General features: G+C 44.7%; 1 protein-coding gene and 1 long non-coding RNA gene across 21 annotated transcripts in view; one reads left to right on the plus strand and one right to left on the minus strand.

The window, feature by feature from the left end:
• LOC137355913 (transcriptional-regulating factor 1-like) overlaps positions 1–12,641 on the plus strand; it is a 216,766-nt gene that overhangs the window by 146,483 nt on the left and 57,642 nt on the right. For 7 of the 19 annotated variants that reach the window (XM_068021554.1, XM_068021548.1, XM_068021550.1 and 4 more), the window contains one exon: positions 11,002–12,109. In XM_068021554.1, the coding sequence (XP_067877655.1) occupies positions 11,074–12,109 (1,036 nt within the window). In that variant the 5' untranslated portion in view covers positions 11,002–11,073. Of the gene's footprint in view, positions 1–662; positions 682–766; positions 867–5,821; positions 5,995–6,097; positions 6,178–6,248; positions 6,348–6,831; positions 6,912–11,001; positions 12,110–12,641 lie in introns of those variants that run through there. The other 12 variants (XM_068021540.1, XM_068021539.1, XM_068021559.1 and 9 more) reach the window with 9 other exon arrangements.
• The window catches only part of LOC137355914 (uncharacterized), a 182,121-nt gene that overhangs the window by 129,676 nt on the left and 39,804 nt on the right, over positions 1–12,641 (minus strand). The window contains exon 1 of one of the 2 annotated variants that reach the window (XR_010970980.1): positions 5,871–5,986. The exons of the other annotated variant lie outside the window; for it this stretch is intronic. This is a non-coding gene — a long non-coding RNA (uncharacterized lncRNA). Of the gene's footprint in view, positions 1–5,870; positions 5,987–12,641 lie in introns of those variants that run through there. 2 annotated transcript variants of the gene reach the window in all.

Below are 12,641 nucleotides of genomic sequence, written 5' to 3' on the forward strand. Positions count from 1 at the left end.
TTTACTCTGTATCTAACCCCGTGCTGTCCCTGGTCTGGGAGTGTTTGATGTGGACAGTGTAGAGGGAGCTTTACTCTGTATCTAACCCCGTGCTGTCCCTGGTCTGGGAGTGTTTGATGTGGACAGTGTAGAGGGAGCTTTACTCTGTATCTAACCCCGTGCTGTCCCTGGTCTGGGAGTGTTTGATGAGGACAGTGTACAGGGAGCTTTACTCTGTATCTAACCCTGTGCTGTCCCTGGTCTGGGAATGTTTCATGCTGACTTTGGATGCCTGAAAGGGGAATGGCTTGATTTCCCCACCAGACACCCCTCACCTTGATGAGCATAAATTGCTTTATAAATTGGTGCATATATTCTCCAGCAGCCCATAAATGGGTTAACAGAAACCAATAAGTATATGTCAGAATTACAGTGTGATCTTATCAGCAATTGCCTTGAGTGGGCTTCACTGAGCACTGCTTCCTGTCCCCTCCCCCTGTTGCTTTCTAGTGGTTTCTAATACACGTAACAAGGGTTTTCATCAGGAACTGTGACCACTGCAGTTTTGTTCTGTGTGTTACACAACCCGTTCTCTTGTGTCTCTATTTTTATCATCGCTATCTAACCCCTTAAACACTGCACTGCCATTTCAGTGTGACAAACATGACCGGATATCCTGAGGCCAGGGGAAATCGCAGGGAAGTAAGGAAATATTTCTTCAGACACTGTTTGTTCAATTAAATGATGCTCTATCATCTAAGGCAATTTATTACTGTTTTTCTTTCAGCTGGATGAACAATTGTGTTCGTCAAAGTGAGGGATATCCAGACCGATAATGGAACATTCTCACATTTTAGGAGGCCACTGCCCCAGTTGGGCACTCTTGAGTAAGATTCACAACGTACTGCTCCAATCGGGCACTCCGGTTAGATTCCCTCTCTATTGACCCAATGGGGCACTCTTGGGCAAGTTTCTCCCTCTACTGCTCCAATCAGGATCTGTTTTGTAAGACTCCCACTGTCTTGGCTCCTTCATGGATATTGGTCACTGAGGCAAGATCCCTGAGGATATTCGTGATCCCTGGAACCACAGGAACAGGAGGCTATTCTGCCCCTTGAGCCTGTTCTGCCATTCAATCAGATCATGGCTCATCTGCATCTAACCCCATCAAGCCGCCTTTGCTCCATAACCCTTAATCCACTTACCCAACAAAAATCTAACCATCTCCGTTTTGAAATTTTCAATTGACCCCCAGTCTCAACAGCATTTTTTGGCAGAGAGTTCCAGATTTCCTTTGTGTGAAGAAGTGCTTCCTGACATCACCCCTGAACGGCCCTGGTTCTAATTTTAAGGTTCTGCCCCCTTGTTCTGGACTCCCCCCACCAGAGGAAATAGTTTCTCTATCGACCCGATCGAATCCTTTCATCATCATAAGTACCTCAATTAGATCACTTTTTAATTTTCTATACTCTACGGAATACAAGCTGTCCTTGTAACTTAACCCTTTTAGTCCCAAGGGGGGAGGGGGGGGGAGTCAATGGAGGTAACAGACAATCCCAATATCCGGGTGATAATGTGAGGAGCACCTCCCTCACTCTTTGTAGAACTCTCCAATCTTCATCCCACTGGAATAAATAGGATGAAGACTGGACCGGTTGTACAGAGCAGCCACTCACCAGATTAGTGAGAAAGGATCTTGACTCAGAAAATCAGGAAGTAGAGTCAGCATGGGTGGAGCTTAGGAATAGCACGGGTCAGAAAACACTGGTGGGTGTAGTTTATAGGCCCTGTAACAGTAGTTATACTGTTGAATGGAGAATTAAACAAGAAATTATTGGAGCTTGTAACAAAGGCAATGTAATAATTGTGGCGGACTTAAGTCTTCACACAGACTGAATCAATCAAATTGGCAAAGATGGTCTGGAAGATGAGTTTGTAGAATACTTTCCTGATAGTTTCCTGGAACAATACATTGTGGAACCAACTAGGGATAAAGCTATTTTAGATCCAGTATTGTGCAATGAGGCAGGGATAATTAGTAATCTCATAGTAAAAGATCCACTGGGAAAAAGTGATTATAATACAATTGAATTCCATATGAAGTTTGAAAGCAACATACTCCTGTCCCAAACACAAATCTTTAACTTAAAGCCAATTACTTAAGTATGAGGGGAGAGCTGGCCAAGGTTGAGTAGGTAAATAGACTAAAAGGTATGGCCGTAAATAAACAGTGGGAAACATTTAATGAAACAATTCAAGATGTTCAATGAAAGGACATTCCATTAAAAAAATAAAAACTCAGCAAGAAAGATCCATATGTGGTTTACTAAGGAAGTTAAGGATAGTATTAGATTAAAAGAAAAGGCTTATAATGTTGTAAAGAAGAGTAGTAAGCTTGAGGATTCAGAGTGTTTTAAAAGCCAGCAGAGGGCCACTAAAAAGTTGATAAAAAGGGAAAAAATAGAACGACAGTAAACTAACCAGGAATATAAAAACAGATTGTAAGAGCTTTCACAAGTATATAAAAAGCAGAGTAGCTAAAGTAACCATTGGTCCCTTAGAGGCAGAGGCAGGAGAAATTATCGTGGAAATGGGAGAGACATTCACAGGAGAAGACACAAGTTACATACCAGAAATAACGGGTAACCGAGGGGCTAATAAGAGTGAGGAAATTAAGGTAATTGATATCAGCAGAGAAAAAGTACTGCAGAAACTTAAGGGACTAAAATCTGACAAATCCCTGGGACCTGATGGCCTACATCCTAGGGTTCTAAAGTAAATAGCTGCAGAGATAATGGATGCACTTGTTATGATTTTCCAAAATTCCCTATATTCTTTATTGATCCCAGCAGATTGGAAGTATGCAAATGTAGCACCCCCATTCAAGAAAGGAAGGAGAGAGAAAGCAAGCAACTACAGGCCAGTTAGCCTGACATCAATCGTCAGGAAAATGCTGGTATCTATTATTAAGTGTTAACAATGCACCTAGAAAATCATATTATGATCAAAGTCAACATGGTTTTACAAAAGGGAAATCGTGTTTGACAAATTTATTAGTTTTTTGAGGATGTAGCTAGTAGGATAGATGAAGGGGAACCAGTAGATGTAGTATCCTTGGATTTCCAAAAGGCATTCGATAAGGTGCCACACAAAAGGTTAATACTCAAGATAAGGGGTCATGGAGTTGGGGGTAATATATTAGCATGGATAGAAGATTAGTTAACAGCCAGGAAGCAAACAGTAGGGATAAACGGGGCATTTTCAAATTGGCAAGCTGTAACTAGTGGAGTGCCGAACGATCGGTACTGGAGCCTCAGCTATTTACAATCTATATTAACGACTTAGACAGAGAGACAGAGAAGAATGTATCTAAGTTTGCTGATTATACAAAGCTAGGTGGGAATGCAAGCTGTGAGTGGGCAAAAAGAGGCTGTAAAGACACATAGATAGGCTAAGCGAGAGGACAAGATGGCAGATGGAATATAATGTGGGGAAGTGTGAGCTTATTTACTTTGGTAGTAAGAATAGAAGAGCAGAATATTTTATAAAAGGCATGAAACTTGTAAGGATTTGGGTGTACTAGTACAAGGAACACAGAAAGTTAGCATGCAGGTACAGCAAGCAATTAGGAAGGCAAATGGCATGTTAGCCTTTATTGCAAGGGGATTGGAGTACAAGAACAAATAGGTCTTGTATAGGGCTTTGGTGAGACCACACCTGGAGTACTGTGCGCAGTTTTAGTCTCCATATTTAAGGAAGGATATACTTGCATTGGAGGCAGTACAGCGAAGGTTCACTAGGGCGGCACAGTGGCGCAGTGGTTAGCACTTGTTATCATTTTCCAAAATTCCCTATATTCTTTATTGTTAGCACCGCAGCCTCACAGCTCCAGCGACCCGGGTTCAATTCTGGGTACTGTCTGTGTGGAGTTTGCAAGTTCTTCCTGTGTCTGCATGGGTTTTCTCCGGGTGCTCCGGTTTCCTCCCACATGCCAAAGACTTGCAGGTTGATAGGTAAATTGGCCATTACAAATTGCCCCTAGCATAGGTAGGTGGTAGGGAAATATAGGGACAGGTGGGGATGTGGTAGGAATATGGAATTAGTGTAGGATTAGTATAAATGGGTGGTTGATGGTCGGCACAGACTCGGTGGGCCGAAGGGCCTGTTTCAGTGCTGTATCTCTAAAATGAAAAAAAAATAGATTGGTCTCTGGGATAAGAGGGTTGTCCTATGATGAGAGGCTGAGTAAAGTGGGTCTGTATTAGTTTAGAAGAATGAGAGGTGATCTCATTGAAACATAGATGATTCTGAAGGGGCTTGACAGGTAAGACACTGAGAGGTTGTTTCTCCTGGCTGGGGAATCTAGAACATGGGGGCACAGTCTCAGGATAAGGGGCCAATCATTTAGTACTGAGATGAGGAGAAATTTTTTTTCTCGATGGGTTGTGACTTTTTGGAATTCTCTAACCCAGAGGGTTGTGGATGATCCAATGTTAAATATATTTAAGGCTTTTGGCTCTCAGGGAATCAAGGGATATAGATGGCACACAGGAAAGTGGAGTTGAAGCCAAAAATCAGACATGATCACATTGAATGGCATAGCAGGCTCGACGGGCCATATGGTTTACTCCTGCTCTTATTATGTTCACCTGGGTACAGGCTTTGAAATTGATCACACAACACCTTCAAGAGGAATGGAGGAGGGAGAGAAGAGTCACTTAGAAAGAGAAATAAAGAATTGTCGAATATCATCGATTATATTATAATGGCACTAATGCAACATTTCTAAACTTATACTTCAGGTGACTGAATCACAGATCTATGGAACAGAATACCAAAATTACACTGTTCAATGAAATAAAAACAGGACTTTGACTTATTCAGTCAGTTACAAGGATGATGCCAGAGTTTATAAATATCAGGAAAGGCTGAACAGGCTGGGGCCCTTTTGTCTCGGAAAAGGGAAGGCTGAGGGGTGACATGGTAGAGGTCTTTAAAATAGACGTAGAGAATTTGTTTCCACTTGTGGGAGGGGGCGGGGGAACCAAAACTGGGGGCCATAACTATAAGGTAGTCAATATTAAATCCAACAGGGAATTCAGGATAGAAGGTTATGCTGTTGGGTGAATTGAAGAGGGGTGTGCGGAGGCTCATGTGGAGCATAAACACCGGCATGGACCTGTACTCACTCACACCCAAGAAGACATATAGGTTCCCACACACTCACTTACATTGAACATCCTTCAGTACTCATACCAAACACTCACTCACACAGCACACACTGCCTGCACACCCAGGGCACTCTCAGTCTATACTCCCTTACATGCACAGCACATATTCACAGTCTATATACCCTTACACACTCAGCTCTCAACACTGCACGCCCCTTACACACCAGTACTCACAATACACTTCCCTTCCACACCTCATACTCACACTGCACATACCAAGTCCTCACATTGCACACACTCATCACTCACCCTTACACACCTAATACTCACGCTGCACTCTACTTACACAACCAGCATTCAATACTGCACACACCCAGCACTCACACTGCAATCCCCTTACACACCCAGCACTCACACTGCAATCCTCTTACACACCTAATACTCACACTGCACTCTCCTTACACACCAAGCACTCAACACTGTACAAACCCAGCACTCACACTACACTCCCCTTACACACCCAGTGTTCTGTCTGTGAACGGTGCTGTGTTGTCAAGTGTCTGTACACTGTTCTGTTGGTGAGTACAGATTCAACACTGAGTGAGAAACACATCCGTGTTGGTCTAGAACGGCCTCTGGACATCAAAGGCACTTTGAAAGTGGCCACAATGCCCTGGAAGCGTGGCTGGCTTGGAAGCTCTCTGACCTGCTGAGACGTACCTGACAAGAGTTAGCGTACACGGCTGCCCAGAAGCAGTCAGAGATACAGAAGTGTCAACGCACCCATAGGAGTCAACAGAAAAACAAGACGAGGATTTGAATAGATATGACTTTTCAAGATAGCGTAAGTACTGCGGTCAAAAGGAGGAAGGAAGTTGCCGTCTAGTTCAGCCTCAGTGTAGCTTCAAGAGAAGTTAGTCACCCAATAAGATCAGCAAAGTTAAGCAAAGAAAGAGGGGAACAAAAGAAATAAAGTAAGAGTCCTGAGGGGGGAAAATAAAGCAGACAGAACGAAACCTCGAGATGGGTGAGTCTCAGACCTACCTGCAGAAGGCCATTGTAAACTATTTCTAACTTTATACAGTCTTGACATGGAGGGAGACTTTAACAGCTGTAGTGTAGAGCAACTTCGATCTCTGGTTAGTCCTTTAAACCATAAAAAAACAAACTTTGATCAATTTGCAGCTATTCTCTCAGGTAGGTCATGTGGTGAAATTTTATAATTCAACATGCTATAAGATGGAGTTAGCAACATCTCCCCATTCAAACCTCAAAGAACCTTTATCGGAAACTTTCCCCAAGAATAGTTCGCTGGTGCAATGGTCAGTCTATTGAGCTGCCCCGGGCCAGTATGTTTCTCAGGAAGATATAGCTGTGAAGGCAGAGTCAATAATGACTGCTGAAGGTCAATGCCTGCTACATGTAAGGCTGTTCAACTAGGATTTTGCTGTTGAGGGCTGTATTAGACCAATTATTACTTTCTTTTGTCCTACCTTCTTCATCCCCATTTTTTCCTCGCTTGATGTTATAGTTGCCTTGACACAGGCCTGTTTCAGCCAGCAGGCTGGGATAGTATCAAATGTACACTTCTCTATCACTTGCTATCCATGGTTTGAGCTATGGGAAGGAACCTTTCTGAATTATGATGGTATTCAATCTCAAACTGTATTACCAATCCTAGGATCAGAATTACTGGACTCTGTGAGCGGGAATCACGATACACTCCACAGAAGTGAAAAGCGGACAACTTATGTTAAACTTGTAAGCAAATATAAACTTTGTAAACAAGTAATGTTAAGCCTGTATGGAACTATACACTCCCATGTTTGAAGCCTTGGTTAGACTTTACTTGGAGTTATTGTGAACAGTTCTGGTCTCCATATTATAAAAAAGATTTGTAGGAACTGAAGAGATTTACAAGGATGGTACCAAACTGAGAGGTTATACCTATCAGAAATGATTGAATAGGCTGGGGCTCTTTTCTCTAGAAAAGGGAAGACTGAGGGGTGACCTGATAGAGGTCTCAACTGCACAGAGAGGGGCAGAAAAAGTTCAGTGTAAAACACTCCCATGTACGGTGAAGGCTAAAAATTAATGTTTCTATTGTTGTGTACACTTCAGACTCCCAAAGGAGATGGTGGGAACAGTTTGTATTGATTCATTCAAATGCAAAGTAGATGGATTTCTTTCATGGTTACAGCACAGGAGGCTCTTCGGCCCATCACGTCCATGCAGGCTCTTTGCAAGAGCAAATCACGTAGTTCCACTCTCCTGCCTTTTCCTCATAGCCCTGCAAATTTTTTCTCTCCAGATAATTGTGCAATTTTCTTTTCAAGGCCTCGATTGAACCTGCCTCCACCGCACTCTCAGGCAGTGCATTCCAGATCCTAACCACTTGCTGTGTAAAGAAATTATTCCTCGTGTCGCTATTGCTTCTTTTGCCAATCACCTTAAATCGGCGTCCTCTGGTTCTTGACCCTTCTGCCAGTTTCTCCCTATCTACTCTGTCCAGTTCCCTCATGATTTTGAACACCTCTATCAAATCTCCTCTCAACTTTCACTTCTCCAAGGAGAACAGTCCCAGCTTCTCTAATCTATCCACGTAACTGAAGTCTCTCATCCCTGGAACCATTCTCGTGAATCTTTTCTGCACTTTCTCTGATGCCTTCACATCCTTCTGAAAGTGCGATGCCCAGAACTGGACACAATACTCCAGTTGAGGCTGACCCTGGTTTATCATAATTTCCTAGTTCTTGTACTCTATGCCCTTATTTATAAAGCCCAAGATCCCATATGCTTTATTATTTATTTCAGAAAATAATATTTTACGATCCAACAAATGAGTAACATGTGGTAAGTATGGCAAGCTTGGGCAAAACAGGTGATCTTGGACCTGTGGTTACCAAAGTTCTCCATCACTGGGGGTTTTCCTCAACTCAGGTCAGGGTCTGTTGTAGACTAATCAATAGAGATTGATAACTGTCATTAGACAACAACTCCATTATCATTGTATCATGTGACTACCAGGACAGGATGGACCTTGGCCATTTCTCATCTTGCAATTCCTGTGCTTCTTTTTTTAAAAAAGCACAAAGTCTGAAAAATCTATCAAAGTTCATAGGAAGATGAGATAGTTCAGTTGATGAGACCATTACCCCTCTGGAACCATACAACCCAAGGGATCGAATGCTTCAGGTACTTTTCCATCCCTGGTAGACCAGTGTCAGGTGTGGTTCAGCGGCTGCCACTCTTGCCTCTTGAGTCTGAAGGTTGTGGGTTCAAGTCCCATTCCAGAGACTTGAGCCCCATAATCCAGGCTGATGTGCCCAGTGCTAGTACTGAGGGAGTGCTGCACTGTTGGAGAGGCATTACAGAGAGAGTGCTGCAAAGTCAGAGGTGCCATCTTTTGGATGAGACTTCAAACTGAGACCCCAACTGCCCTCTCGGGTGGATGTAAAAGATTCTATGGCCCTATTGGAAGAAAAGCCGGGGAGTTCTCCCGGGTGTCTGGGGCCAATATTAATCCCTCAACAATGTTACTGAAATAGATTATCTGCTCATTATCACATTGCGGTTTGTGGGAGCTTGCTGTGCATAGATTGGCTGCTGAGTTTTCTACATTAAAACAGTGACTACACTTCAAAAATATTTCATTGACTGTGAGGCACTTTGGGACATACTGAGGTGGTGAAAGGCACAGTGTAAATGGGAGTCTTTCTTTCGTCCTTTCTGTTTAGTTACTGTTTATTACGTCTGACAGTGTGTCTGTGAGGACCAGACTGCAAAGTCAGTAAGAAAGAAACTGCCATGAAAGCTGCAGGCCAGTCAGCATCTGAAAGAGGAAGAGGAAGAGGAATCTTCACCTGAAACCTTCCTTATCTTTTCTCCTTCAGGTGCTGACTGGCATATGGTCAACAGAGGCGCAGGAGGGAATTCCAAATTTTAGGGCCCAGGCGAGGTGGAGTGATTAAAATTGGGGATGTGCAAAAGGTCAGAATTGGAGGAGTGCAGAGATTTCAGAGGGTTGTAGGGTTTGAGGAGGTTTCAGAGATAAGGAGGTGCAAAGCCATGGCGGGATCTGAAAACAAGGGAGAGAATTCTGGCGATGTAAATGCAGGTTGTTGTTCACTGAGCCTAATTTTGGTTTTATTCTATTCAGTATTGTACTAACCAGCAACTACCATTGACAATTATATAAAATAACTAGCTGGCCACAATCCCCGCTCCAAATTAAACAAAAATTCCCAGCACAACACTACTACTCATTCCCTGTTCTCTGCCAATCCTGACCATCCCAATATTGACTGTTGGCTCTGAAGCACTCCCACTGGGAAACCTTGTCACATGCCAGACAACAGGACTGTTCTGTGGCGAGCGTGACACACAGTCAGTCAGAGTATACTATTCGAGTTGGCTAGTAAGGCTTGAGTGGCAGAACTGAGGACTTGCACCAATATCCCACTCAGTAGAGGACAACACCTCAAGGGATCTGCACATCCATGCCTGGCAAACTAACAAAAATGAAGATTAAAAATTAAAAGCCATCCACTGCCAATGTACCCCTTCTGTAGCAGACTGCTCCAGGTTTACACATTGCTGACCTTTCAATTCTGGGTGCTGAACTCAAATCTAGCCAGAAATGATAGAATGAAAATTACTTCTGACTGTTGACTGTAAAGGCCCTAGTTTGAAGGAGTCTCAAGCTGATTATGGATCTATTGAGTATTTGATAGGAAAGTGTAGAGAGAGCTTTACTCTAACTAACTCCGTGCTGTACCTGTCCTGAGTGTTTGATGGGGGACAGTGTAGAGGGAGCTTTACTCTGTATCTAACCCCGTTCTTTTTAGCGTTACTCTGTATTGAACTCTTGCAGTACCTGCCCTGTGAGTGTTTGATGAGACAATGTAGAGGGAGTTTTACTCTGTATCTAACCCTGTTTTATTTTAGTTTGATGGGGACAGTGTAGAGGGAGCTTTACTCTATATCTAACCTGTGCAGTCCCTGTGGGCACAAGAAACATAATAAAATGGAGAGAGAAATGTTTCATTTCCTGCCACCGACGTCCCTCACTCTGGTGCCAAATAGTAAATTAAGACTGTGTTGGTGTAATGAGATCCATATATTAGTAAATGAGAATCAGTGAGAAGATACATTGGTTGATATCTATCTGTTCAGTGGAAGGAATTCATTTGACAAGGTACATCTTCTGAAATATCACTGATCTGAATTATTCCCCACAATCCATTTCAGTAGAAAAGATTTTTCAATGTTCTCGGGTAACTTCAGTGCCGATGTCAATTTGATCAAACCTCTCATTTGTAAACTCTACCACCTAAAATGTGATTTTTCCAAAACCTTTGATCTACAGATCTAGTCAATAAAATTTCTCAGAATAACTTGGTCGAGCGAACATTGACTCATCTGGGCCTCAGATAGGGACCTCGGTTCTGCTCACAGGCGTGTGTGTTTTTCTCCCTGCAGTTTTATTCACCTGGGCTGTCAGGACTATTACGCCAACCATAGCCCTGACATGCCCACTGTGCCGCTGTAGTAACCAGCCAGCAGCTGAGATGTGTCGAATCGGCCAGGGGACTCAAATTCTTTCTGGGTCTCCTGTCCCAAGCCCCCTTCCCCAACTGACAGAAGACTGGTCTCCATTTGGAAATATGTCCCAAGAACAACCGCAGGAACGCCCCACCCCACAATGGGGTACCCTCCTTCCCGCACTCTCTCAGTGGGGTACACCTCCCCCCGCAACCCCCCCCACCCCCCGGCGCCAACACCCTGTGTGGGAAATCTCTCAACTAGCAATCTTTCCTGATTGGTGATTAATGCCTCCTCTTGGTTTCAGCTCCCAGCTCCGGTGACTGATGACCTCCAATCTTTACCGACACACACGGATTAGCCAAAGCGGCTTCAAGCCATGGGGGATCAGCAGCTGAGCCAGCCAGAAACCAGCGAGGGAGAGGGATTGCTCTTCTTTCAGCATCACCAGGGACAGTGTGGCCCTTTGTCAGGGATGGACGGCAGCCTCTCACACGCGCTTGGACTGGAGAGCGTCCAGGAATCCAATTCTCCTGCCTCGCCCTGCTTCGACCCAGACCCCATGGATGCCAACAGGCTGGAAATGGGCAGACACAAGGGGATGGAGCTGACTGGGAATGCCGGCTGGGGCCACTCGGACATGGGCAGTCAAGTAAATGTGAAGCAAGAGCCTAGCGACTCCAGGCTGGCAAGAGCAGCGAGCGGGTATACTTACAATCTCCCGTATGAGCAGTGTGAGGACCAACTACCTAAGCGGACAGACGGCAAGCTGGACTCATTCAACGAAGCCTTCGCAAACCGACACTCCCTGGTTCACAGTTCCGGTGTGATGGGCAGTTATGCCCAGAACGCCACGCTGCGGCAGATGCTCTCTGAGAAACCGCCTACACACCACTATCCCCATCCCAGAGTGCCCCAGCACATGCCGTGCATGCCCACAACCCAGCAGCCTAAAGTCATGCTTCCACAGTCGCTGCACTACAGCTACTCTCAGCTGCAGTGCTTGACAGGGCTGCAGCAGCAGCAGCAGCAGCAGCAGCTGCCTGCTATCACACAGCAGATGGTGCAGGATTTCCTGCAGCAGCCCGCGGCTCCAATGCAGCAACAGCAGCTCCACAAGGCCTCAGGGGAAGTCAAGCAGCAGAGCGACAGCCAGCACCAGATGGTTCACTACCACCAGATGCAGCAGCCTACCCACCATCACCTGCTGCAGCATATGCAGGTGGCGCAGATCAGCAGGGACCCTACCCAGCGCACAGTCGTTCAGTGTCAGCCAGGAACGTTCAAGCAATTCCACCATTCGATCAACGTAGCTCCTCAATACCTGTACAGTGAGAGACACTACAGAGTACAAGGGCAGCAGAGAGACTCCCTGACACACCAGCTGTACCAGCAGCCCAACCACAGCTCAGCAGGTACCTGACCATCTCCTGTACTGCATCTTAGAGTTCATGGAGTGACAGAGTTACAGTGAGGGTGAGGGATATATCAGAGCTACAGTGAGAGTGTGGGATATATCAGAGAGTTACAGTGAGGATGATGGATATATCAGAGTGTTACAGTGAGGGTGTGGGATATATCAGAGTTACAGTGAAGATTTGGGATATATCAGAGTGTTACAGTGAGGGTGTGGGATATATCAGAGAGTTACAGTGAGGATGATGGATATATCAGAGTTACAGTGAAGATGATGGATATATCAGAGCGTTATAGTGAGGGTGTGGGTTACATCAGAGTTACAGTGAGAATGTGGGACATTTCAGAGTTACAGTGAGGGTGTGGGATATATCAGAGAGTTACAGTGAGGGTGTGGGAGATATCAGAGCGTTACAGTGAGGGTGTGGGTTATATCAGAGTTACAGTGAGGATTTGGGATATATCAGAGCGTTACAGTGAGGGTGTGGGAGATATCAGAGCGTTACAGTGAGAATGTGGGATATATCAGAG

This window comes from Heterodontus francisci, chromosome 44 (assembly GCF_036365525.1).
Source record: "Heterodontus francisci isolate sHetFra1 chromosome 44, sHetFra1.hap1, whole genome shotgun sequence".
Taxonomy (NCBI): domain Eukaryota; kingdom Metazoa; phylum Chordata; class Chondrichthyes; order Heterodontiformes; family Heterodontidae; genus Heterodontus; species Heterodontus francisci.